Source organism: Zalophus californianus, chromosome 16 (genome assembly GCF_009762305.2).
Source record: "Zalophus californianus isolate mZalCal1 chromosome 16, mZalCal1.pri.v2, whole genome shotgun sequence".
Taxonomy (NCBI): Eukaryota; Metazoa; Chordata; class Mammalia; order Carnivora; family Otariidae; genus Zalophus; species Zalophus californianus.
In genome coordinates this window covers 48,376,170-48,401,073 of record NC_045610.1, presented here as the reverse complement: position 1 = coordinate 48,401,073, position 24,904 = coordinate 48,376,170, and the positions used below count along the sequence as shown (strand labels likewise).

Here is a 24,904-nt window from a genome sequence, read left to right as displayed (position 1 = left end):
TCCCACTCCCCCTGCTTGTGTTCCCTCTCTGGCTGTCTCTCCCTCTCTCAAATAAATAAATAAAATCTTTAAAATAATAAATAAATATACTCTTTGCTTTTTATTTTTAAATAAAACTTTTAATTTTAGAATAGTTTCAGAGTTACAAAAAAGTTGCTGAGGCCGTACAGAGGGTTCCAGATACCCTGTACCAGGTTTCCCCCGTTATGAGCATCTTACCTTAGTGTGGCATATTTGTCTTAAGTAGTGAACCTATATTGATACATTATAATACCTTAATCTATACCTTATTCAGATTTCTTTGTTTTTACTGATAATCTTTTTCCATCTCATGATCCCATCCAGGATACCACATTATATTTACTTGTCATGTCTGTTTAGGTTCCTCTAGACTGTCACAATTTCTCAGACTTTACATGTTTTTAATGACTCTGACAGTTTTGACGAGTACTGGTTAGGTATTTAGTAGAATGCCCTCAATATGGATTTGTCTCATGTTCTTCTCAAAACTGAGATGGATTTTGGAAGGAAGACCACACAAGTGAAGTGCCATTCTCCTCATCCTATCAGGAGTACATACTATCAACATGACTTATCACTGATGATGTTCATCTGGTTCAGGTGGCATTTGTCGAGTTTCTCCAGTGTAAAATTACTGCTTCCACCTGTGCTGTGCTTTTGGGAAGAAAGTCACTATACACTGCCTGCACTCAGGTGGTGAGGATTTAGGCTCCACTCCTAGAGGTAGCAGCTATCTTCATAAATTATTTGGGATTTTTCTGCATAGGAGATTTGTCTGTTCTCCTAGTTTATCTATATCAGTGTGGACTCATGGATATTTATTTTATAGTTTGGATTATATTTCAGTACTACCTGATTTACTTTGTTGCTCAACTTTTTGCTTCATAAAAAAGATAATTTTTTTTTAAGATTTTATTTATTTATTTGACAGAGTGACAGAGAGAGAGAGGGAACACGAACAGGGGGAGTGGGAGAGGGAGAAGCAGGCTCCCCGTGGATCAGGGAGCCCGATGCGGGGCTCGATCCCAGGACCCTGGGACCATGACCTGAGCTGAAGGCAGACACTTAACGACTGAGCCGCCCAGGTGCCCCAATATATATGATTTTTTAAAAAAAGTTTAAATAGTACAAAAGGGTATAGAGTGAAAAGTGAATCTCCTTCATAATCTCCAGTTTCACTTTCTTTTTTCCCAGAGACAGCTATTATTGCCATTTTTAAAATCCTGTCGGATATAGTCTGCATGCTTAATAAGTATCACCTGTGTTTTCTAATAGTGTCTTTTAATCTTAACTTAGTTAAAAGGATTAGGTAAGACTCTGCAAGTACACTTTAACTGCCTGGTTCTGCTTTTCTATGTACATTATCTGCTATACATATAATACTTTTAATGTTCTCAATTCTCTATTTACTGAAAAAATTTCCCCATTCTCCCATTTGCTTAGAATGTCTATACTTAATAAATATATTTAGTTAAGCTGTATCCCAGCCTGTTCTCACATATTCTACGTCAGTATTCACTTGAATTCACGTGTTTTTTTTTTTGAGGATGATAGTCATACTGTCATATATAAATACTGTTGGATACACATACACTTCATGTTCAGAAACTAGCAGACTAATTACCAAGGATTGTGTTTATCCATATCTAATTTTTCTATTAGATCTGTTTAGAAAAATATGTAACATTTTCATCAGATAATTTTAGTTGTTAGAATTTTGGGGGGAGGTTGTATCCCCTTCTTACTTCTTTCCATAGTATAGATCAGATAATAGGAAGTTTTATTAATTTTAGTCAGGTTACTTCCCTCTTAATTTTCTTTCATGAATGGGCATTTAAAATTGACAAATCCATTTTTACCTTGCATTCTCAGCTTTTAGTACAATAATAAAGAACTATGTCCATTCCCTTAAAAAGCAATATTAAGTGCATTTTTATCAAGTATGTTGAATTAGAAATAATTTCTAGAGTGAGCTTGCCTATGTACAAAATTGTAAAGATAGTATCATCTTTTTTTAAGATTTATTTATGAGAGACCAGGAGGTGGCGCATGAGCAGGGGGAGGGGCAGAGGGAGAGGGACAAGCCGACTTCCTTCTGAGCACAGAGCCTGACGTGCAGAGCCTGACATGGGGCTCCATCCCAGGACCTTGAGATCATGACCTGAGCCGAAGTCAGATGCTTAACCAACTGAGCCACCCAGGTGCCCCAGTATCATCTTAACTAAAGAACAAAACCAAAATAGGAATTGGTAATCAAAATGTTTAGCAGTCTGATTTAGGGGAATGTGAAAAACTAGATCCCAATATAGAAGAATTGGTTAATTCTCTTACCAATTATCATGTGATAGAACACTAGAGAATTGGAGAATTATATAAGGTACCATGCCAAAACAGTACCTGGGTCATTGAGGTACTTAAATTCTCTTTCTTTAAATAACCAACTGGGTAAATAGAGCAGCTTTTATAAAAAAAAAAAAACCCAATTAGCATAATGGATTATAGTTGGTATCCTATTTAATTTTCTACAATGAGCATTTTTTTGTTTGTTTATTTTTGTTTTTTTAAAGATTCATTTATTAGGGGGAGGGAGAGACAGAAGGAGAGGGAGAAACAAATCTCAAGCAGACTCCCCACTGAGTGCGGAGCCCAACGGGGGGGGCTTGATTGATCCCACAACCCTGAGATCATGACCTGAGCCGAAACCTAGAGTCAGGTGCTCAACCGACTGAGCCACCCAGGTGCCCAGCAAGTAATGTACTTTTAAAAAAATTAGTTAAACTTTTTTATGTAGTCAAGAACGGCAGAGAAAGCTTTGAGCATTAGGCCACAATATTTTCTTGGAAAGTTAGGTGGCCAACGCTTATGTGCTGTGAGACTGTCTTACCCTCTTAATACAGTGTGGACTTCCATTTAAGTAAGGGTAACTGCAGCTTGGATTTCATGGCGAGATCTAGACAAAAAGTGACAGTTTTTCTTTTCTCTTCTTCTTCTCTGCTAAGGTTTATCCAACATGGTACTCTAATTCAAAAGAATTGAAAATTGGTGGGAAGAGGAGGGAAAACTGACTTTTTTTTTAAGATTTTATTTATCAGAGAGAGCACAAGGCAGGGGGAAGAGCAGGCAGAGGGAGAATCAGACTCCCCATTGAGCAAGGAGCCCGGTGTGGGACTTGATCCCAGGACCCCGGGATCATGACCCGAGCCGAAGGCAGATGCCAGCCACCCTGGCATCCTGAAAACTGACATTTTTGAGTACCTACTGTGGGCTGGGTGTTCAACTAGATGTTTTACAAGGCTTTAGTCCTCTCAACAATTTTGTAAGGAGTGTACTGGCAATGCATTAAGCATTCAGACAGAAGAATCCCCCGTTAAAATGCTGGTCTGCCACTGTTAAGTTTATTTGCTGTCCCTGGGAACCAAAACGTGGGCTGTGGTAGTCAGTTTATGAGCATCCAGCCCAGGTAAAAACCTAGAATAGTATCTAGTGGTGTTCTTTAACTTGGGATTTTATGAGATGAAAACAGCAGAAACTACTGGGTTCTGAAATAGCCAAGAGTAATTTGCATTATTGTGACAGCAATTTCAACATCACAGTGCGTTCTAATGATTTGACATTTTTAACCTTGCAAGTAGCATAAATTCCTTTCAAGTTTAGCCCTCTGGTTTTTATATACTTACACGTATACTTTAGGAGAGTTTAATTCCACTTTTGGTAGTTGAATTTTCTTTTTCTATTTTTTCTAATATTTTATGAAAATTTTCAAATATACAAAGGTCAAAAGAATGATACAGTAAACACCTACATGCCCATCATCTTGGTTCTACAGTTTACTATATATTTGTAGTTGTAAATAGTTTGCTATATTTGCTTTATCATATACCTTTATGGTAATTGTATTTTATAATGCTTTATTTTGGTGTTTTTGAAGGAAGTTTATTTTGGAATGCATTTTTCTAAGTAGAGATAGTTTTTATTTTATTTTAGAGAAAGAGAAAGAGCAGAGGGGAGGGGTAAAGAAAGAGGGAGAGAGAGAATCTTAAGCAGGTTCCATGCCCAGCACAGAACCCAACACGGGGCTCGATCTCACGACCCTGAGATCATGTCCTGAGCCAAAATCAAGAGTTGGATGCTCAACCAACTGAGCCACCTGGGCACCCTGGTAGTAGTTGTTTTTGTTTTGTTTTGAATGTTGTTTTATTCTCATTAAATGGCACTAGGAAAGTTGGGAGGAACTTGCACTAGTCGGGTTAAGAAAAGCTAGCAGTTGGGGCACCTGGCTGGCTCAGTCCATAGAGCAGGTGACTCTTGATCTTGGGGTCATGCGTTCAGGCCCCACATTGGGCATAGAGATACCTTGAAAAAAGAAAATAGAAAAGCTGGCAATTGAAAATCAGAGTGGAGCTATGTTTGAAAGTGAGAAATAACATGGCTCTCTAAGAAAAGCAGGTGATTGGAAACTAGACTTTCTGAATAAAAATTTCTTTAAAAAAGAATGAGATACTTCCACTGGTAAGTTAAGTGTACTTAGTAGCAAGAGTAACTACAGCTAAGGTGAATTGAATGGAAAGTGGTAGGTAAAGGGATGTGAGGAAATATGTACAAAAGGATCCTGGGATGACTTGGATGATGATGAGGACAGAAAACATGCCAGTTGGAGTTTCTTCCATATGAAATTGTCCTTTATCTATCTTAGATGTTCACATATTCATTGGTTCCAAATTCTTATAGGAATTAGGAATAGAGAAGGTGAGAGAGAGTGTGAAGAATTAACTCTAGCCAGCTCAACTGTCATCACTTTACCAGAAAGATCAGTGTTCTCCAGTGATGACTTTACAAGGTTTTTTTATTTTTTTTATTTTTTTATTTATTTTTAAGTATTTTATTTATGAGAGAGAATGAGATAGAGAGACCATGAGAAGGGTGAGTGTCAGAGGGAGAAGCAGACTCCCCGCTGAGCAGGGAGCCCGATGCGGGACTCGATCCTGGGACTCCAGGATCATGACCTGACCCGAGGGCAGTCGCTTAACGAACTGAGCCACCCAGGCACCCTACAAGGTTTTTTTAATCCTAGGAAACATTCTAGATACCTACAGTTTAAGAAACATCAGTGAAAGTACAGGTACAGAAAATTTAAACAAGGAAATTTAAAAATTAAAAAAAATACTGTGTGACGTGGCATTAAAAATATTTCTTCTTGGGGCGCCTGGGTGGCTCAGTTGTTAAGCATCTGCCTTTGGCTCAGGTCATGATCCCAGGGTTCTGGGATTGAGCTCCGCATAGAGCTCCCTGCTCAGTGGGAAGCCTGCTTCTCCCTCTCCCACTCTCCCTGCTTGTGTTCCTTCTCTCGCTTTGTCTCTGTCAAATACATAAATAAAATCTTAAAAAAAGTTTCTTCTTGTTTACAAACATTGTACTCTAGTTGGTTAATTTATTTCTCATGGGGTACAGTTTAGCAATTCTGAGATTACTATTTATACTAGGGTTGACCAAATAAATAGATACATTATGGATAATGAGAACAAGGTTTCTCTTGTTAGAAGTTACAAAGAAGCAACAGGGCATTGACTGAATGAACCACACAAACCACCTCACATAGATAGTGAAAAAACATAGATGTATATATACATGGGTTAGTATGCATACACATAACATTTCCTAGCATTTGGCTGAGAGAGTACAGAAACAGTGACACTGTAATAGTAACAAGTTCATCTAGAGCCCAAATCATGTCTTCTAAATATCATTCTCCAACAAAAAAAGAACAAAGAGTCCTTACAGAGATCATGGATTCTAGGGTTGGGACAGGGAGAATACAAGGTGAGCCTGGAGCATCTTGTAGTGCTAGAAAGTAAGGAAATGCTAAATGAATGAACAAATGAATGACTGAAGTGTGTTCAGAGAATACAGGCCTCACTTTTAGCTTCCAGTGGCCAAAGCTGGAACAGAATTTGAGCAACAAAATAAAAAATGATAGTATTGGATCATAACCCAAAGAATATCATTAGTACCTAAGAGTCTATGTTGATATACTTGTGGTCTACATCATGCTATAGTATCATTCTACCCAAATTGAAAGAGGATTAGAGCCCTTAGGGATTTATTGGCTTTCAAAACAGTTATGGGACTTCAGAGAGAAAGGGTTTTTCCCAATGGGACTTTGTTTTCTCATTTTACAGTGGAAGCCTGAAAATTAAATAGCTTGCCTACAGTAAGCCTAAACAGCTAATTCAAGTCACATGTGCACTGGGTCATGGGTACCTTGGTTTTGACCACTGTACCACTGCCTAGACTGTGGTCAGTGCAGCCTACAGTTTTCCTCATATGGTAGAAGAGATGACAGTAATCTCTTATCATGTCAGTTTCAAAAGTTAGACTGATTTTCTTTTTTAAAAAAAGAGAATAGTCATAATTACCATGTATTTTCTAGAGTAAAGACAACCAAATTGGTTGAGTTCTATAAGCATCAACATTGTATTGGTAGTCTTAATCCTTATTTCATAGTTCTAATGTTTTAACATATTTAACTTTAATAACATACTGAAACTCTTAAGTGGCATTTGTAGTACTTTTATATTTGGTATATATGGAAACAAAATTTTTTGTTTTTATTATAGAAGAAATTTTGGAATCCATAAGAGCCAAAAAAGGAGAAATTGATATTGTTAAAAGCCCAGAAGAAATAGAAAAGGACAAGAATGAGACCGAGAATAATAACTCCAAAGATGTTGAGAAAAGCAGAGAGGAGTTTGAAGACCAGTCCCTTGATAAAGACAGCGACGACAAAACACCGGATGATGATCCTGAGCAAGGAAAATCTGAGGGTAAAAAAATTACTTGGCTAGAAAGTAATATTTAATCAGTATTATTTATGAAAACTTCAGTTTTACTTTCAAAATGAAAATGAATCTCTTTATTACTAATACCTATTTAATTTTATATTTCTAAAGAAATTAGGGTGTCTTTTCCCTTTTTAACATGTATAATCATTGTCGTGAGTTTTATATATTGGTGGATTGGTTATAATATACCTGTATCTCTATTTATACTTCCTCATAAGGTGCCATTTTCCTATGAGATTTGTTGGTGAAAAATCCCTATTTTTATACCAGAATATACACTTTTGTATGTGATAAGATATGTTCATTTTTATATTAATTACTTAAACATTCTTAATATTTTAAATATTCGTAAATACTCTTTGGATTACTTACTGCAAAAGTATCCCAGAATCTGATTGCTTCAAAATGGCCATCAAATAAAAGCAGGTTTTCTTGGTGATCATTCATTTTTAGTAGTTGATTGAATGTGGCCATTTGTCCTAAAGCAATTTTAAAGGATATCTTTAAAGTTTTGTTGTGCATTTTACTGTAGAGCCAACAGAAGTTGGGGATAAAGGTAACTCTGTGTCAGCAAATCTTGGCGACAACACAACAAATGCTTCTTCAGAAGAGACTAGTCCCTCTGAAGGGAGGAGTCCCGTGGGGTGTCTCTCAGAAACCCACGATAGCAGCAACATGGCAGAGAAGAAGGTGGCATCTGAGCTCCCCCAGGATGTGCCAGGTACAGAGGGCAGTGTATCAATGCCTCTGTAATGGGGGGAATCCTTCCCTTTTGTAGTAAAAGCTGAATGTCACCTGAAATTTTAAAGTATGTGTTCATTCATGCTGCTTGCTTACATAAGTGCCATCCCTGACTGCTAAATTGTCACCTAACATTTGGAGTTTGACACATGTTCTTGCAGTTAGTGCTTGAAACTCATCATAATCTTCATGCTTTTTAAAGTTCATTTAGCTGGTTTTGACTAATAGACTTATTTGTATATTTTATCATCAGATCATAGTGGCAGATATTTTGGTTTTAAGTACTTACATACTAATGGCTCGGTATTGAATGATTTGACCATTCCAATTCTGTATGTACTAACAAATTAATTTATGTTTGCATGTGCTCATGTAGTTTTTTTAAACATTTCAAACCATAATGTTATGATAGAAAACCATTGTCACAAAACATTTTTTGCAAGATATATTTTGACATAAAAATGTAAGCTAACCAGTAGTCCATATTTTAAGCTTTTTAAAATTAAAATTATACTTGAAGTAAGTTATATCACACACAAAGAATGTCATGCCTTTCCTTTTGCCTTTTTTTTTAAATGAAAAAATTTTTATTATAGGAGCTATATGTATTTTTAAATTTTAAATTTTAAAAAGCAAACTAGAAAATTCAGATGGAGCAAAACAAAATAAACACTGGTAATCCCACCACAAATCAAGAATTGCAGCTCATACCTTGCTGGAAATCCTTAATGGTTTTTTTCTAATACTGTAAGAATATCACATACTTTCCAACTTGCGGTACTGTCATTGCTATTGGGGATGTGATTCTGATGTGTTGGGCAGAAAGACAGCATTAGTTAGTAGTTGGAAGACTTGATTCTAGATCTCCTTCTGTCATTAAGTTAATGTCATGTTTAATCTTGCAAGGCCTCAATGGTCCTGTTTTGTATCTTGAAAGATTTTGATGATCGACAGTTCTTATGAGACTGCTTTCAACTGAGTGCTTAGAAACAGTGAACTGTTGCTGAAAACACCATTGTAACATTAGATTACATGCAGAGATGTATGTGTATGGTCCAAAAGAATCACATTAATAAGTTTACCATATTTTATACTAATGAGAGATTGGTCATTAAGATGAAGGAAAGTCTGGAAACTGCTAACTGGTGGAATAAATAAAGAAAACAAATTTTTGACCCTAGAAAAGAACAGACTTGGTATCAGGAGGAAGCTAGATTGGAAATAATATAATTGTCCGCTGAGGGGTTGGCCGGGGGGATTAGACTTCTCTTTGAAATGTAGGATATTAAGTCAAATAAGTAGAAATAATAGGAATATTACGAGTGAATATTAACAACTTCCTTCAAATTACAGCTGTTCAGAAAATAGAAGTAACAGATTCCATTTTACTAGATGCATTTAGTAAATACTTATCAGAGATAATTTCATTTCATGAAGGAGTAATTAGTAATGTTGATCTCTATCTGACCTATCAGCGATGATTTCAGCGAGAGTCCTTTATTGAATGGATGGAAGAATCAGAGATCTGTAATTCTATGGTTAGATCTCTAGGTCCTGTCCAATTAAAATATTGCATTATTATGACTTTAATACCTTCATGAGTCAGAATTTGGAAGTGGAGTACTAGGCCCCCAAAAATGTGAACAGAATTCCATTTGTATTGGAATTATGATTACATCCTTAGTAAAATATTCTTTCTCTTTTAGATTGATTGGTATTTATTGTAAACCTCGGTCTTACTAGTGGGTTTATGTACTGGTTAATTGCTTGGTTCTTAAACCAAACACAGTAGAGTAACAACTGTGCACAGATTTTAGCAGACATTTGCTTTTAAGTTATTTATTACCAGTTTATTAATGTCTCTGAGATATTCTTTTGTTACTAGAATGGTTCAAGGGAGAAACTCTCTTGGTATCTGACGCATACTTTTATTTATTTATTTATTTGACAGAGAGAGAGAGACAGCGAGAGAGGGAACACAGGCAGGGGGAGTGGGAGAGGGAGAAGTGGGCCTCCCGCTGAGCAGGGAACCCGATGCAGGGCTTGGCCCCAGGACCCTGGGATCATGACGTGAACCGAAGGCAGACACTCAACGACTGAGCCCCCCAGGCGCCCTGATGTATACTTTTGAAGAATGCCAAATGAAATAATATATATACAAGACTTAGGGTAGTACCTGATATGTTGATTGCTCAGCAAATGTTGGTTATTGTTATTGCTGTATACAGCCAAGTCTTTGAAAGAGTGAGAAAGCCTAGCAAGTAAAAAATAATAAAGTGGGTGAGTTGAATTCTACATTTACTGGTTCAGTAGTAGTTAACATAATTCTTGTAAATGAGATCCTTCCTATTTAAACTTGGCATTCAACTGGTTTTTTCATGTGTAGGTCACAAAAAATTGATTTAGATGAGAACCTGAACAGAAGTGTTAGGAAAGCTAGAGTGGGAGCAAATAGCAATTGTCAGTAGCTGTAATCGGAGTGGATTGGGTTCATTAGCAGGATCAGAGTGCCAGATAGCTGAAGATGCTATAAATTCAAAACCTGACCATTTAGTAAATCATAGCTCTCTTCTTGACTAGACTAAAAAACGAACCTAAACCTAGAAACCTGATAGTCTCATACTTGTTTCCAAAACAACATGAAAAGCATTTTTAAAGACATACATTAAACACACCACACCAGCGTTGAAAGAGGAGTTTGGTACATTTAAAGTAGATAAACATTTTAATAGATCCCTGACTATAAAACTTACGACACTAGCGGGAATATATCAGTGACCAAAGTAGACAAAGTCAAGGCCCTTGAGGACTTTACTTTCTAGTGGGCAGTAGGCAGGCCTAATGGTAGAGTCCTGACCCTCAGAGAAGCTGTAATGTGTCTCTCTGCTTCCTTCTGTTTCTCTTTCTCTATGCACTTATTTATTCAACAAATATTTATTGAGTATTTATAATGGTGCTTGACAGCATGCTGGGTACTTTGTGGTATCCCTGGATCACCCTCTGGTCAATAGATGAGATGTGGTATTAAAAGAACTGGAGAGGGGGATTAATTTAGGTAGATGAGAACAATAACTGATAGAAGGCATCTCCTAGTTTTCTGTTCTAAACCTTCAGAATGTATTCAGACACCTAGTTTAATGACTCAAGCTTATCGATAGAAGACTGTCAGATTGGAAAGTGTTTGGTATGGAAAGATGTTTTTTGGTGAACTTTTTCATTAAAATATAACATATGGTAAAGTGCACAAGTGTTAAGTAAACAGCTTGATAGAACACACCTGTATAACCACATCATGCGCCTTGTCTTGGCCACCACTACGCCCACCCCCACAAAGGCATTTACTATCTTGACTTCTATAACCATCTATCAGGATTGCCTTTATAAAAGATAATAAATGGTATCATCCAGCATATACTTTTTGATGTCCAATTTTTTTACCTCAATATATGAGAGCCATCCAAATGTTGCTTGTAATAGTAGTGCATTCTGTTTTATTGCAGCATGATGGTCTATTATACAGATATGTAATGATTAGTTATTAATCATAATTATTCGTTTTCTGTGTTGATGGGCATTTGAATGGTTTCCATTTTGGGACCACTGTGACTATTCTTTTACATGTTTTTTTATGCTCCTTATATGTATGTTTCTAGAGGTATAAGTCTAGTTGTGGAATTTCCCGGGTCATTCAGTTTGTGTATGCTCATCTTTAATAGATATGGCTAGTTTTCTAGAGTGGTTATACAAGTTCACACTTCATCAGTAGTCTGTGAGAGTTCTAGCTCCTCTGCATCCTTGATAACACTTGGTATTATCAGCATCATTCATTTTTTCTCTTTTAGCCATTCTGATGGCATTGTAGGGATATCTTATTGTGGTTTGAATTTGTAGTTCCCTGGTGACTAAGGATGTCGAGCACTTTTTCTTGTGTGTGTGTGTATGTGCATATATTTCTTAAATATATGTATACACAGGCCATTTGGCTACCTTCTTTTGTAAACTACCTGTCAGTTCCTTTGTTTTCTCTTATGTGGTGTCTTTTTTGTTTGTGGTTGTTTTCATGACAGAGGGTTAAATCCAGTCCCTCTGCTCCATCTGGAAGCAGAAGTACCTACATTGTTTTTTTTTAAGTGTTAACCCAATCTCATATTTCTGGAATAAATGCCACTTGGTTGTGATGTGTTTTCATTCTTATATACTGTTGCATCCAGTTTATTAATATTTTGTGTAGGAGTTTGCATTAATGAATGATATTGGCTTGTAACTTTCCTTTTCTAATAATGTCCATGTCACGCTTTGGTGTCCAGATTATATTGGCCTCATAAAACGAGTTAGGACAAGTTCCCACTTTTCCTGTTATCTGTAAGAGTTTCTGTGAGTTGGTGTTATTTATTCCTTAATTAAATAAAGGGCTTTTTTTTTTATTTTCCTGAAGCCACTTGGTCCTGGAATTTTCATTATGGGAAAGATTAATTTTAGATTTCATTTCATTGATGGATGGATTGCTGCTTGGCGTTTTGACTAAAATCAAGTGCATTTCTGGGTGCCTGGGAGGCTCAGATGGTTAAGCTTCTGCCTTCGCCTCAGGTCATGATCCCAGGAGTACCGCATCGGCCTTCCTGCTCAGCGGGGAGCCTGCTTCTCCCTCTGCCTCTCTCTCTCTCTTTCTCTGTCTCTTAAAAAAAAAAAAGTGTGTATATATATATATATATATATATATATATATATATATATATATATAAAGTACATTTCTTTGATGGGTAGTGGGTTATTCATATTTTCTGTTGTTTTCTTATGTCAGTTTAGTAAGTTGCATTTTTCTACGGGTCTACCTATTTCGCTTAAATTTTAAATTTTCTTGGCCTAATGACATCCTGTCTTTTGATGTCTGCAGAATCTGTAGTGATGTTCTTCTTTTAATCCAGAAATTGGTTATCTGTTCTCTCTTAATCATCTTACAAAACTGTTAACAATTTTTAGTCTCTTTTTAAGAAATAACTTTTTTTGCTTTGTTGATCCTTTTTTTATTGTATTTTTTCTAGTTTATTTCTGTTCATGTCTTTGTTTTTTTCCTTTTATTTTCTTTGCATCTCTGGGGATTTTTTTTTCTGCTGTTTTTCTGAAAAAACTTTATTGAAGTATAATTAACATACAAAAAGATGTACATATTTAATGTATGCCACCTGATAAGTTTGGAGATAAATAAGCACTCATGAAACCATCACCACAATCTGGCATAAGCATATTCATCACCTAGCTTTTATCCCTCTGTTTTTAAAATTTTTAATTTTTATCATTGTTGTTGGCTACATTAAAAAAAAAAAATAGAGCTCCTTGGGCGCCTGGGTGGCTCAGTTGGTTAAGCAACTGCCTTCAGCTCAGGTCATGGTCCTGGAGTCCCGGGATCGAGTCCTGCATCAGGCTCCCTGCTGAGCAGGGAGTCTGCTTCTCCCTCTGACCCTCCCCCCTCTCATGCTCTATCTCATTCTCTCTCTCAAATAAAATCTTTAAAAAAAAAAAAGACCTCCTCAAAAGAGTATCCTAGTTGATACTACATTTAGATGAAAATATTATTTCTCCCCTGGCTCCTTAAGATGGATGCTTTGATGATTTTTAGTTTTTATTTATATTTTCTATTCCGTCAAGGCTATAATTTTCCCTTTATGTACTGCTGTAGCTGCATCCTACAAACTTACATATTGTCTTTGTCATTCAGTTTAAAATAGTTTCTGATTTTTCATTATGATATAGTTTTCTTTTTAACCCATTCTGCTTATCTTTTTTGTTACTGATTTTTAACTTAACCTACTGTAATCAGAGTAATTGTTGAGGTTTTATGGTTCAGTATATGGTTAATATTGATAAATGTCTCATGTACACTTGAAGAGGATATGTATTTTTAGTCGTTGGGTACAGTATTGGACAATCGGGTCAAGGTTTTGAATTGTGTTGTTCAAATCTATATCCTTGCTATGTCTTTTTTTTCTCTTCTCTGTAAGATATTTTAAAATTATTTCTATTTACGGTAGAGTTGCCTTTTTCTCTTTTAATTTTTTTCAGTTTTTGCATTATATAGTTTGAGGCTGTATAATTAGGTGCACATAATCTTTATATTTCTTGTTGAACCAACTATCATTGTAAAATATCCTTTATCTTTAATTTTTTTTAAGATTTATTTATTGACTTTAGAGAGAGAACGTGCATGCGAGTGGGGGGAGGAGTAGAGGGAGAAGGGTAGAATCTCAAGCAGATTCCCTGCTAAACATGGAGCCTGACGTAGGGCTCAATCTCACAACCCTGAGATCATGAACTGAGTGGAAATCAAGGCAGACACTCAACTGACTGAGCCACCCAGGCGTCCCATAAAATGTCCTTCATCTTTAGTAACATTTCTAAGCTACAACAGCTTGCTTTTGGTTAGTGTTTGTATTATCTATCTTTTCTGGAATAGAAAAAAATTTTTAAACTGGGAATTTAGAATTTTTTTTTTAAAGATTTTATTTATTAGAAAGAGAGAGAACAAGCAGGGGGAAGGGCAGAGGGAGAAGCAGACTCCCCACTGAGTAGGGAGCCCGATGTGGGGCTCCATCCAAGGACCTCAGGATCATGACCTGTGCTGAAGGCAGATGCTTAACCGACTGAGCCACCTAGAATTTCTTTAGAAATATATCCAGAATCTTTTTAGAAATACATGTACTTTCTGGGTGCCTGAGTGGCTTGTTGGTTGAGCATCTGCCTTCAGCTGGGGTTGTGATCTCGGGGTCCTGGGATCAAGGCCCTCGTTGGGCTCCCTGCTCAGTGGGGAGTCTGCTTTTCCCTCTCCCTCTGCCCCTCCCACTCGTGTGCTCTCTCAAATAAAATCTTTAAAAAAAATAAATAAATACATCTACTTTCAGATTTCTTTAGAAGTAGATGTATATTGGGGCACCTGGCTGGCTCAGTTGGTGGAGAGTATGACTCTTGATCTTGGAGTTGTGGTTGAGTTTAAGCCCCCTGTTGGGTGTAGAGATTATTTAAAAATTTTTAAAAATCTTCAAAAGAAAAGAAGTAAATGTGTATCAAGCTATATCTTGATGGAAAGTCTTGTCAGAGAGTACTGTCATTTTTATGTAATGCAATAAATATTATACAAAGGAAAAATTACGAATTTATGGTCTAAAAATCTTTGGGAGTGAGAACATGAAAAAATGGGGCAATATCATGATTTCATACTGGGTATGATCAGTGATCAGAAAGATTTTATGTGGCAAAGACTGAAGATTAAACTTTTCAGTTGGGCCATATTTTGGGCAAGGCTAGTAGCCATCACTTAAAAATAATCTTTTAATATACCTATTCCTTAGATTTTTTTTTCTTGCATCTGTGTCCCAGACACTTCACTTTCGTTCATGAAAATGGTTATGTTGCCAAAAACAACCCCATGTAGCAAGTATGCCGTTTAGTATTACTTTGTAATTGGCAAAAGGCTCAGTTTCAGAATTACACTTTCGTCCTGGATTTTAGATTAGAACCTTTTTGTAGCAGAATGTCAAATTTTAAATTTATAAGTGGAGAAAAAGACACATGACTTGCTAGCATCTCAAAGTCAAATCCACTATTGAGAATTTGTATTCAGACATAATGCAGACAGCATTTGTTTTAAATTAATGCTTCCAGATTTAATGCTTGAGATTAAGAACATATCAGTAGTAGATAAAACTGGCTTTATTTCCATAACTATAGTTGTTTTGGAAATGTTTCCATGGACATACTGAAATTCTAACAGCTATAAAGTTAAACTAAAAGAACATTGATTTAACCTATTTCTTAACTTTTTGTGATAATGACATTTTAAGAGAGGCACTTTGCTTTAGTTTTGAATTTTATTACAAGGGAAATTTGGTGGGGGTGTCTGGGTGGCCCAGTCAGTTAAGCGTCTGTCTTTGGCTCGGGTCATGGTCCCAGGGTCCTGGGATGGAGCCCTGCATCGTCCTCCCTGCTCCGTGGGGAGCGTGCTTCTCCCTCTGCCCCTGCCCCTCCTGCTCGTGCACTCTCTCTCTCGAATGAATGAATAAAATCTTTAGGAAAAAGAAGGAAATTCAGAGGCTGTGGGTAGTAGATGCTGAACCAATGTGTTAGCCTCACTGAGTTGATCTGTAAAGCTTTTGGAGCTTCTGCAGTTAAATAATCTTTTGTTTCTTATCCTTTTTAGTAGGTTTGGTTTTAGTTTCTAGTCGTATACAGTCTGGTTACTTATTTTTACCTCATTTTTTTTCCTTTAAAAAAATTCCTCTTTTCACTTCAGATAGAAAAGTTACTTTTTTTCTTTGTAGTTTTTTGCCTAGAATTTTGTTTTTTAGGCTTTGGTGTTACTGTTCAGAAGTTGTAGATCAAGATCTACATGTAATTTTGGTTTGAGGGATGAGTACAAAACTTACCCTGTTTTTATTCATTGACAGTGTTTGTTTTGTCTAACAAAAATAGAATTGTAAATACCGAAATCTATAATATTTGCCATAGGGCTAGAACATTTGGACTTTGAAGTTTAAAACGTACATCTTGGTAGGCGATACCTTTTTGGTGGTATTTTGAAGCAACGGGCTTCAGATTTCCTTAATCTGTAGCCAAATGAAGTAAAGAAGTGAAGAGTTATAGAACAGTTACTTAAAGTTTGGTTTTTTGTTTGTTTATTTGTAGTAATTTCTACATCCAGTGTAGGGCTCAATCCCTTGACCCCAAGATCAGGAGTCACATGCTTTTCTCACTGAGTCAGCCAGACGCCCCTAGATCAATTATTTAAAACAACAACAACAGCAACAACAACCAGGGCATCGAGGTGGCTCAGTCAGTTAAGCCTTCTCAGATCAGGTCCTGATCTCAGGGTCATGAGTTCGAGCTGTACGTTGGGCTCCACACTGGGCGTGGAGAGTACTTTAGGAAAAAAAACAAAAACCAACAACCAAGGGGTGCCTGGGTGGGCTCAGTTGGTTAAGTGACTGCCTTCGGCTCAGGTCATGATCCTGGAGTCCCTGGATCGAGTCCCGCAACGGGCTCCCTGCTCGGCAGGGAGTCTCCTTCTCCCTTTGACCCTCCCCCTTCTCATGTGCTCACTCGCTCTCATTCTCTCTCTTTCAAATAAATAAATAAAATCTTAAAAAAAACCCCAACAACCAAAATCAGTATTCTAAACTGAAATGGAGTAAAACACTGTTTTCCACTTAAGACAGATTAACTTTGAACGAACTAACAAAAAAGCTATGTTTTATGAGTTTGTAGTCCTCAGCTTATTTATCGCCTTGAGAGTTTAAGTGGATACAATCTGAATTCAGTTTGGTTTCAGTGGGTTATTGGCTTTTTTAGATGAGAATACCTGGTAAGGGATTGATTGCCTATTCTTGTATGAAGTACCATTATCCTTGTATGAAGTACCATTATCTCCCTAATAGCAGAAAACACTTTCTCTAAAGTATTTTAAGATGTGTATATATAGTCAGAATCTCTTAAGTTCCTATCCCAGAATTTTCTTAGTTTACCATACTTGGAGTATATTATGCGCTAATATTTTAAGTTTTTGTGGGCTGGTCTAGAGTCTAATCTCTTTTTCTTATTCTGTGAGACAGTGCACTCTGAGCTCATGAGGGGATATCTTTATATATTGCTTCATTATTGGAGAAGATGATATTTAGACCGTTATACATTAGGACTACTACACTTTACAAATCTAGATCTTACAGCTGTAAAAAGAATGGTTAGTGAAGAATTTGATATTATTTGTGAGAGACTTCTTTTGTTCCAGATTTTTCTGACTTAGTTGATTTTATTACTGGTTTGTAGCTGTCATATGTTAAATTTGGCATTTTGAAATCCTTCATATAAAATTTTTTTACTATAAACATTTTCACACATACAGAAAAGTTAAGAGTATAATGACCGCACCCACATTGCCATATATCTAACACTTATATAAAAAAGCATTATCAAATTTTGTCATACTTGCTTTACCCATGATTTTTTTTAACTCCTTGTTTTTTCTTTTTTTGGCTCGAAAAAATGTTTTCCTCTTTGACCCTAGGTGTACATTGTCAGATAAATCACAATCCTTAGTTAGTTGTACTCATCATTGGCCATTGCATAGCATCCCTTAATTTATTCATTCAGGTTTTAAATTACTTAATAATGAAAATAAACCCCCAGGAATCTGTCACCCCAAACAAAAGGCTAAGTCCTGCTTTGAAACTAACCTGCATCTATAATCACTTCCCCAGTCCATTCTCTGCCTTCCTGACCCTTACCTGAAGTAGTTGTCGCTCTGAATCCTGTGTTCACTAACATCTTCTTTTGTTTTTATAAGGGATACACAGTAGAATCAAGACTGTTGATACTGGAGATCAAAGTGATATATAATTCACATGCTTTTGCTTCATTGAGTTGATTTACATAATTTGCTAAAAACTATATATTTCTCTTGTAGTTGTTTTAAACTTTATTCCAAGTGTATTGTGTTAAATATATATTAAGTGTATTGTGTTAAGTGTAAATTTTTGGAACTTAATTTTTTCACTTTCTATTATATTACTAATATAATGTATGTTGCTGGAGTTCTTTCATATTAATTGTATTGTAATATTCCTCTGTGCAACTGTACCACAGTTTTTTTATCCCCTTTCTTGTTAATACGATTTGGGGTTCTCTCCTACTGCAGTATTTTAAAGCAAATCCCAGACATCATGTTACACCAATCTTACATACATCTCTAAAAAATATGAACATTTTCTTACATAATTACAGTGTCATTGTCATTTTAATAAAATTGATACCAGTTCCTTAATATCATCTACTGTTCTGTCAGTTTAAATTTCCTCACTTAAAAAAAAATTCCTTTTTTTACATTTGTTGTGTTTGTAATAATTCCAAATAAGATTCCCATATGACATGACAATTGATTTTATATCTCGTGAGTCTTCTTAGCCTAGAGTACTCTCCCCTTCCCCGACTTTTTTCCTCTATACACTGTTGACTTGTTGAAGAATCATAGTGTATCTTGCTATGGGATATCCCACGTTCAGGATTTGTCTGTTTCCTTCCTCTTAGTGTTCTTTAATTTATTCTAAAATCTTGATTAAAATAATTTTTAAACTATTTTTGGCAAGAATATTCCATAAGCTATGTGCTGGGTACTTCATATCATATAGCATCAAAAGGCTCATGATGTCTGTTTGTGGTCTGCCTTTATAAATGCTGAAATTGATCAGTGAGTTCAGGTAGTGACATTGTAAAGTTTCCTGTTAACCTCTCATTCATTGATGATCATTTCAGAATCAGTTATTTGGAGATTATAATATGGTGCTTTTTAATTCTGTCTTTTTTCTCTATTTGTTTAACTGGAATTCTGTGAAGAATTTTCCCTCATTAACTGAGGCTGTTTGAATACTTTGAAATGTAGTTAGAGCAGGAATACATGTTCAATTATTTTTCAGAATCAGGAGTTGGTGTCGTTACCTTCAGTAGTGATTCATGAGTTACGAACTTTTACACAGGGGCATGGCTTTCTAATTTTAAATATCTGTTTGAACTCATGGGTCTTTATGTATTCAATTTGTTGTAGTTATTCATTTTGCATATATTGACCAGCGCATATATTGACCAGCGCAAACCCCTTCATGTTTTCTTTTGAATCCTTTTTCCGTGACCCTGGTAGTCTTAGAGAGCTTCCCTGCCTTGTTTTTTTTTTTAATATTTAATTTATTTATTTATTTGACAGAGAGAGAGAGAGAGAGAGAGAGAGCGAGGAGGGAACACAAGCGGGGAGTGGGAGAGGGAGAAGCAGGCTTTCCACTGAGCAGAGAGCCCGATGTGGGGCTCGATCCCAGTACCCTGGGATCATGACCTGAGCCAAAGGCAGATGCATAATGACTGAGCCACCCAGGCGCTCCAAGAGCTTCCCTGCTTTTTGACAGAATAAGATGTATGAGGCTTATCTTACATATTTCCTACCCCAGACCTGGAATCAGTCATTCCTCCAAGAAGTCCTGGTTCCTTTTAGTGGGGAATGATATTAGAGACCACAATCTGGGCCCAGAGGTATTTACTGCTCTTGGGCTGTTATTACCTTTAGGCTTTTTTGGTGGATGGTGTTAGGAAATAGGTATTTTTGAAAAGAAAAAGATCATCAGTTCATATTGACATTTCAAATTCAGATTGAGGATTGCATACTTAGGTTTTTTTTTTTCCCTTTTTCTTTTTCTTTCTTTTTCTTTTCCCCTTGATTTTATTTTTATTTATTTTTTTTAAAGATTTTATTTATTCATTCATGAGAGACAGAGGGAGAGAGAGAGAGAGAGAAGCAGAGGGAGAAGCAGGCTCCCAAGGAGCAGGGAGCCTGATGCGGGACTCGATCCCAGGACCCTGGGATCATGACCTGAGCCTAAGGCAGACGCTTAACCATCTGAGCCACCCAGGCGCCCTCCCCTTGGTTTTAAACTTGTATCTCTTCCCCTACACTGAAAGCTTTAGTTCCTAACAGAGTAGTAACTTAATTACACATTTGCTTTGTCCTGATACGGATGTCCATTAATAATAACATTATTAATATATGTCTTATTAACATCTTGGTGTACATTAATAAGAAATGATTTTACATATCGTAGTAATTTTGTAATACCACTATTACTGCTGGCAGTAAGACCACTAAATAGCATTTAAGATGATTTTTATAGTTCTTTATTCGTACTAATGCCATATTTCTAGTAAAGACATACAAAGTACTGTGTTCCAGAGTCACTTAAAATAATTTTTTTCTCTGTGTGGTTATGCCAATAACTTTTTTTTTTAAAGATTTTATTTATTTATTCACGAGAGACAGAGGGAGAGAGAGAAGCAGAAGGAGAAACAGGCTCCCAAGGAGCAGGGAGCCCGATGCGGGACTCGATCCCAGGACCCTGGGATCATGACCTGAGCCGAAGGCAGATGCTTAACCATCTGAGCCACCCAGGCGCCCTATGCCAATAACTTTTGATATACAACTAGGTTAATTTGTTTCAGTTCTCAGTTTTTAGGGATTGCATTTCTAACTTTAATTTTTAGAAAAATGTAAAGCATTTACATGATTCCAAAACCAAATTGTATAACTGTATACAGAGAGTTTTCACATCTGTCCTTTCCCTCTCTAGGTAATCATTTCTTTTCCATTCTTCATAGGTAGCCACATTTGTTAATTTTGGGTTATTTTCCCAGTGTTTTTAAATCTTTGCAAATAAAGGCAAAATCTACCTATAAATTTATATTTCTCTCCCCTTCTTACACAGAAGTTAGCATACTGTAACTGCTATTCTGCACTTTTCTTTTTACATTCAATCATTCATGTATGGATCTGGTGATTTCCCCAATCCTTGTTATGATACATATTTCATTGTGTATATCACCTTTTATTCAATCATTGCCCCATCGATGGACATTTTGTCTGTGGTCTTTTGTCATTATAAATAATGCTGCAGTGAATAGCTCTGTAAATAAGTAATTTAGTGTTTTTACCAGTGTATTTTGGGATAGATCTTAGGACATGGGATTGGTAGGTTTAGAGTACATGTGTAGATATTGTCAGTTCCTTTTTATCTACTTTGTCCCATTTTTCACTCCTGCTGTATTATGTGGGAGTGCCTATTAACAAACTGCTTCTTTACCTGAATGTATTGTGGGTCTTGGATTTTTGCCAGCCAGATAGCTGGGAAGCTCCGTATAGTTTTACTTTGCATTTCTTTTAGTTTGAATTAAGTGAGCATTTCCCCAAATGTTTAAAGGCCATTTTCTTTTGTGACTGCTTATAGATTTTTTTATTCTTCTATCAGGTTGTTGAGATTTTTTTTCCTAAAAAAATTAATAGGAGCTCATTATACATTAAGGATAGCCTTTGTGATATATTGCCAACCCCCCCCCTTTTTTTAGATTTTATTTGTTTATTTGAGAGAGAGAGAATGAGGGAGAGAGAGAGCACATGAGAGGGGGGAGGGTCAGAGGGAGAAGCAGACCCCCCCCGCTGAGCAGGGAGCCCGATGCGGGACTCGATCCCAGGACTCCAGGATCATGACCTGAGCCGAAGGCAGTCGCTTAACGGACTGAGCCACCCAGGCGCCCCTTGCCAACTCCTTTTAAACTTAGGTGATTTAAAGACTACCCTAGTGACAAAATGAAATACAGAAGGAAGGAGGCTCTTAATTTCTGAACTATCATGGAAAGACCTAGGTTTTCAGTTCATGGTAGTGTTCATTTTGATAGACTTTTAGGAATAGTATTCTTAATGATAACTATTAAATTGTTCTTAAAATTTACAATGACTTCAGCATTACCTTCTAGTTAGTTTGGGAGCACAGAATTCAAGCAGAAAATCTTAGAGATAAATAATCTAGTTCAATGCTGTTTCTAAAACTGACTTTGAAAAGTAAGAGTGTAAATTTCAGATTTTGAGGGATTATCTCAAAACCACTTCTGAGTTTTGTGGGGTAGTTGTATCACTTTATTCTTCTTCAGCTCTGGGGAATCTGAAAGATTGTCTGCCTTGTACTAGAGACTAAGATGGTAAGAGTCTGAGTTAGCAGACTGAGAGACTTCAAAAATAACTCGTAGGGTGTTGCTTTATAGGTCTCAGACATCCCATTCTTCGTATATGAGCAGCTTTTCTTTTTATACTCTAGCTTTGTAATGCAGTCCTCAAACAGTTCAATGTCTTTTCTGACAAAGTAGTTACTTTTCATGTGACTTCTAATCTAAAAATCAGATATTCTATTTTTCTAGAAGAACCTAACAAGACATGTGACAGCAGTAACACTAGTGCTCCCACTACCTCCATCCAGCCTAATCTGGAAAACAGTAACAGCAGCAGTGAACTAGCTTCTTCCCAGAGTGAACCCGCTAAGGCAGCCGATGAGCCTGAAAACGGAGAGAGAGAGTCTCACACACCTGTCTCTGTTCAAGAAGAGATAGGTAAGAATACACTTCATCCATTAAAGCGAGCTTTTTAATTTTTTTAATTTTTAATTTTTTAGATAAAAGTTTGATGGGGTGGGAAGACTTAGATTTTCTTTTCCTCTTTTTTTCTCTTTTTTTTGAACTCAAGTAGCACTTGTCATGGTGTTTATTTAAAAAAATACAAAAGCACGCAGGAAAAAATAAATCTTTTTAGTACCCCCTCCCCAAAGGTAACCACAGTCATCGATTTGGTGTGTAACATTTTCTGTCTTTCTCCATGTGGTTACATTAATGTATGTATGTTTACCAAAAGGTTTTTTTTAATTTTTTTTTTTTAACATAAATGGAATCATTCTGCATGCATTGTTCTGCATCTTGCTTTTTTTCACTCAGTAATACATGTAGGGGATCTTTTCATGATATAAATTGAATTCACTCTTTTTTTTTTTTTTTTTAAACTGCTGCATGATACTCCACGGTATGGATGAACAGTAATTCATTTACTATTTCTCTGTTAGTGGACATACAGGCTGTTAACAGTTTTTTTCTTATTACAAATAGTGGTGCTTTTTTTTTTTTTTTGGCATCCTCAGCATATATCTCTGTGTACTTACGCAAGTATTTCTGGCAGGACAGGAACAGTAAGTGGAATTGCTGGGTCACATGGTAGGTACATTTTTAAAATAGTGATGACTGCTGCTTAGTTGTATAGTAAAAGGGATTTATACCAATAATTTACATACATATGTATTTTTTCATACTGTTACCTAAATTCAACATCGGTCTCTTTTTTGCTAATGATGAAAAAGTATTTCACTTAAAAATTTGCATATCTCTGCTTACTAATGTTTTTAGTTTCTCTGTGTGTTTGTTGAACTTTCAAGTGAATTGCTTATATCTTCTCATTTTTTCCTATTGCGTTTTGATAGTTTTTCTTAATGAGTCTTAGGAATGCTTTATGTATTATGGCTGTTATCTTTGATTTTATGTATATACTTACACGGTCATTACTTGTTTTAACTCTTCCTGTTAACTTGTTATATAGAAACTTTTATATTTTTATATAGTTAAATTTACTAATTTTTTTCTTTAGGGTTTGTCTGGATTTTGTGTCTTACTAAGGAAGATGCTATCCCAAGCATATACATGTTTTATAGTAATTTCACATACTACTTGTGTAACTTTGTTTTTAATCCTGCTGTATAATTTTGTGTATGGTAGGAGATGGAGATCTGTTTTAATTAGAACTTGTTTTCAGTTGCAAGCTACCAAACCAGCTTAAACTAGCTTAAGTGAAAAGGGAAATTAACTAGCTCATGTAATTGGGAAGTCCAAACCATCATCAGGCATAACTGGACCCCCAGGTATCAAAGCTTTTCTGTCTTCCTCTCTTTCTCTCCACCTTTTGATGTGCATATGTTTGTGTGTTAACTTCATTCTCTCCTAATACAGACAGGCTTTTTCCAAGTGGCAGGGAAGATGGCATCAGCGGTTTGTATTCCTATCTTTCCAAGGTCTGTGACCCAAAGGCAAGGCCCCTACTCCTGCTCCAAATCAAAAGTCCTTGAGGAAGGAATTTGAGTGGCCTATCTTGGACATATTGTTCCCACCCCTGTGGCCAGGGCAGGCAAGGTATTATAATTGATGGCTCCAGCAAAAGTATATGATTGGAGTGGGGTAGGAATGGTTTTCCAAAGAACGAGGAATGCTGCAAAGATAGGAAACAGATATCCCCACAGTTACACCCTTTGGTAGCTCAGCACAAACATACTTACTCAAATTCAGGAACGCTTCTGCCTAACACAATGCAAAGAGCTCACCCACACCTGAAGATTTTTTCAAAAACTTCCCAAAATTACCTCTGGTAGTTGTAACTTTATTTAGAACTTCTGTGTGTTGTGTATTATTTTTATTTTTGATTAGGTCTGGGTATAGCTTCTCTTAGTCTCATAATCTATGAGCCAAATTATGAATTTAACTGCCTGTCACACTTGTTATCCTGATAGTGGAGGGTGTTCTGGCTGCCCTTGTTTTTTTGGGAGGGTGGCTGTGGATGAAACGTGAGAAATATATGGGAAGATCCCCCTTCAGGAGGCCATTCTGCTTTAGCAGCTAGTTCCTGCTGGCTGTTGTCAGGGATGGGTTGTTGGGGATTTGGCAGCAGCACTCCCTCATAGATTGTCTGAGTACCCAGCTGGGTCCCCAGTACCCAGAAACTCTTCTCCGGGTCTCTGAAGGTAAAGCCCCTCTACTTGCTCTGTTGGTCTACTTTGCAGACCCAATTCCCTAGCCTTTGGGTGAATGAAGTCCTGCCTAGGCAGAATTCTGCCTCCTGCCATCCTTAAACAATGAGCTCTGGAGGC

General features: G+C 36.5%; 1 protein-coding gene across 9 annotated transcripts in view; it reads left to right on the top strand.

Moving 5' to 3' along the window:
- The window catches only part of BPTF (bromodomain PHD finger transcription factor), a 148,124-nt gene that overhangs the window by 51,727 nt on the left and 71,493 nt on the right, over positions 1–24,904 (top strand). For 6 of the 9 annotated variants that reach the window (XM_027625141.2, XM_027625144.2, XM_027625142.2 and 3 more), the window contains exons 4-6: positions 6,636–6,842; positions 7,393–7,581; positions 22,368–22,556. In XM_027625141.2, coding sequence (XP_027480942.1) covers positions 6,636–6,842; positions 7,393–7,581; positions 22,368–22,556 — 585 coding nt within the window. The remainder of the gene's footprint in view (positions 1–6,635; positions 6,843–7,392; positions 7,582–22,367; positions 22,557–24,904) is intronic. The other 3 variants (XM_027625147.2, XM_027625146.2, XM_027625148.2) reach the window with 3 other exon arrangements.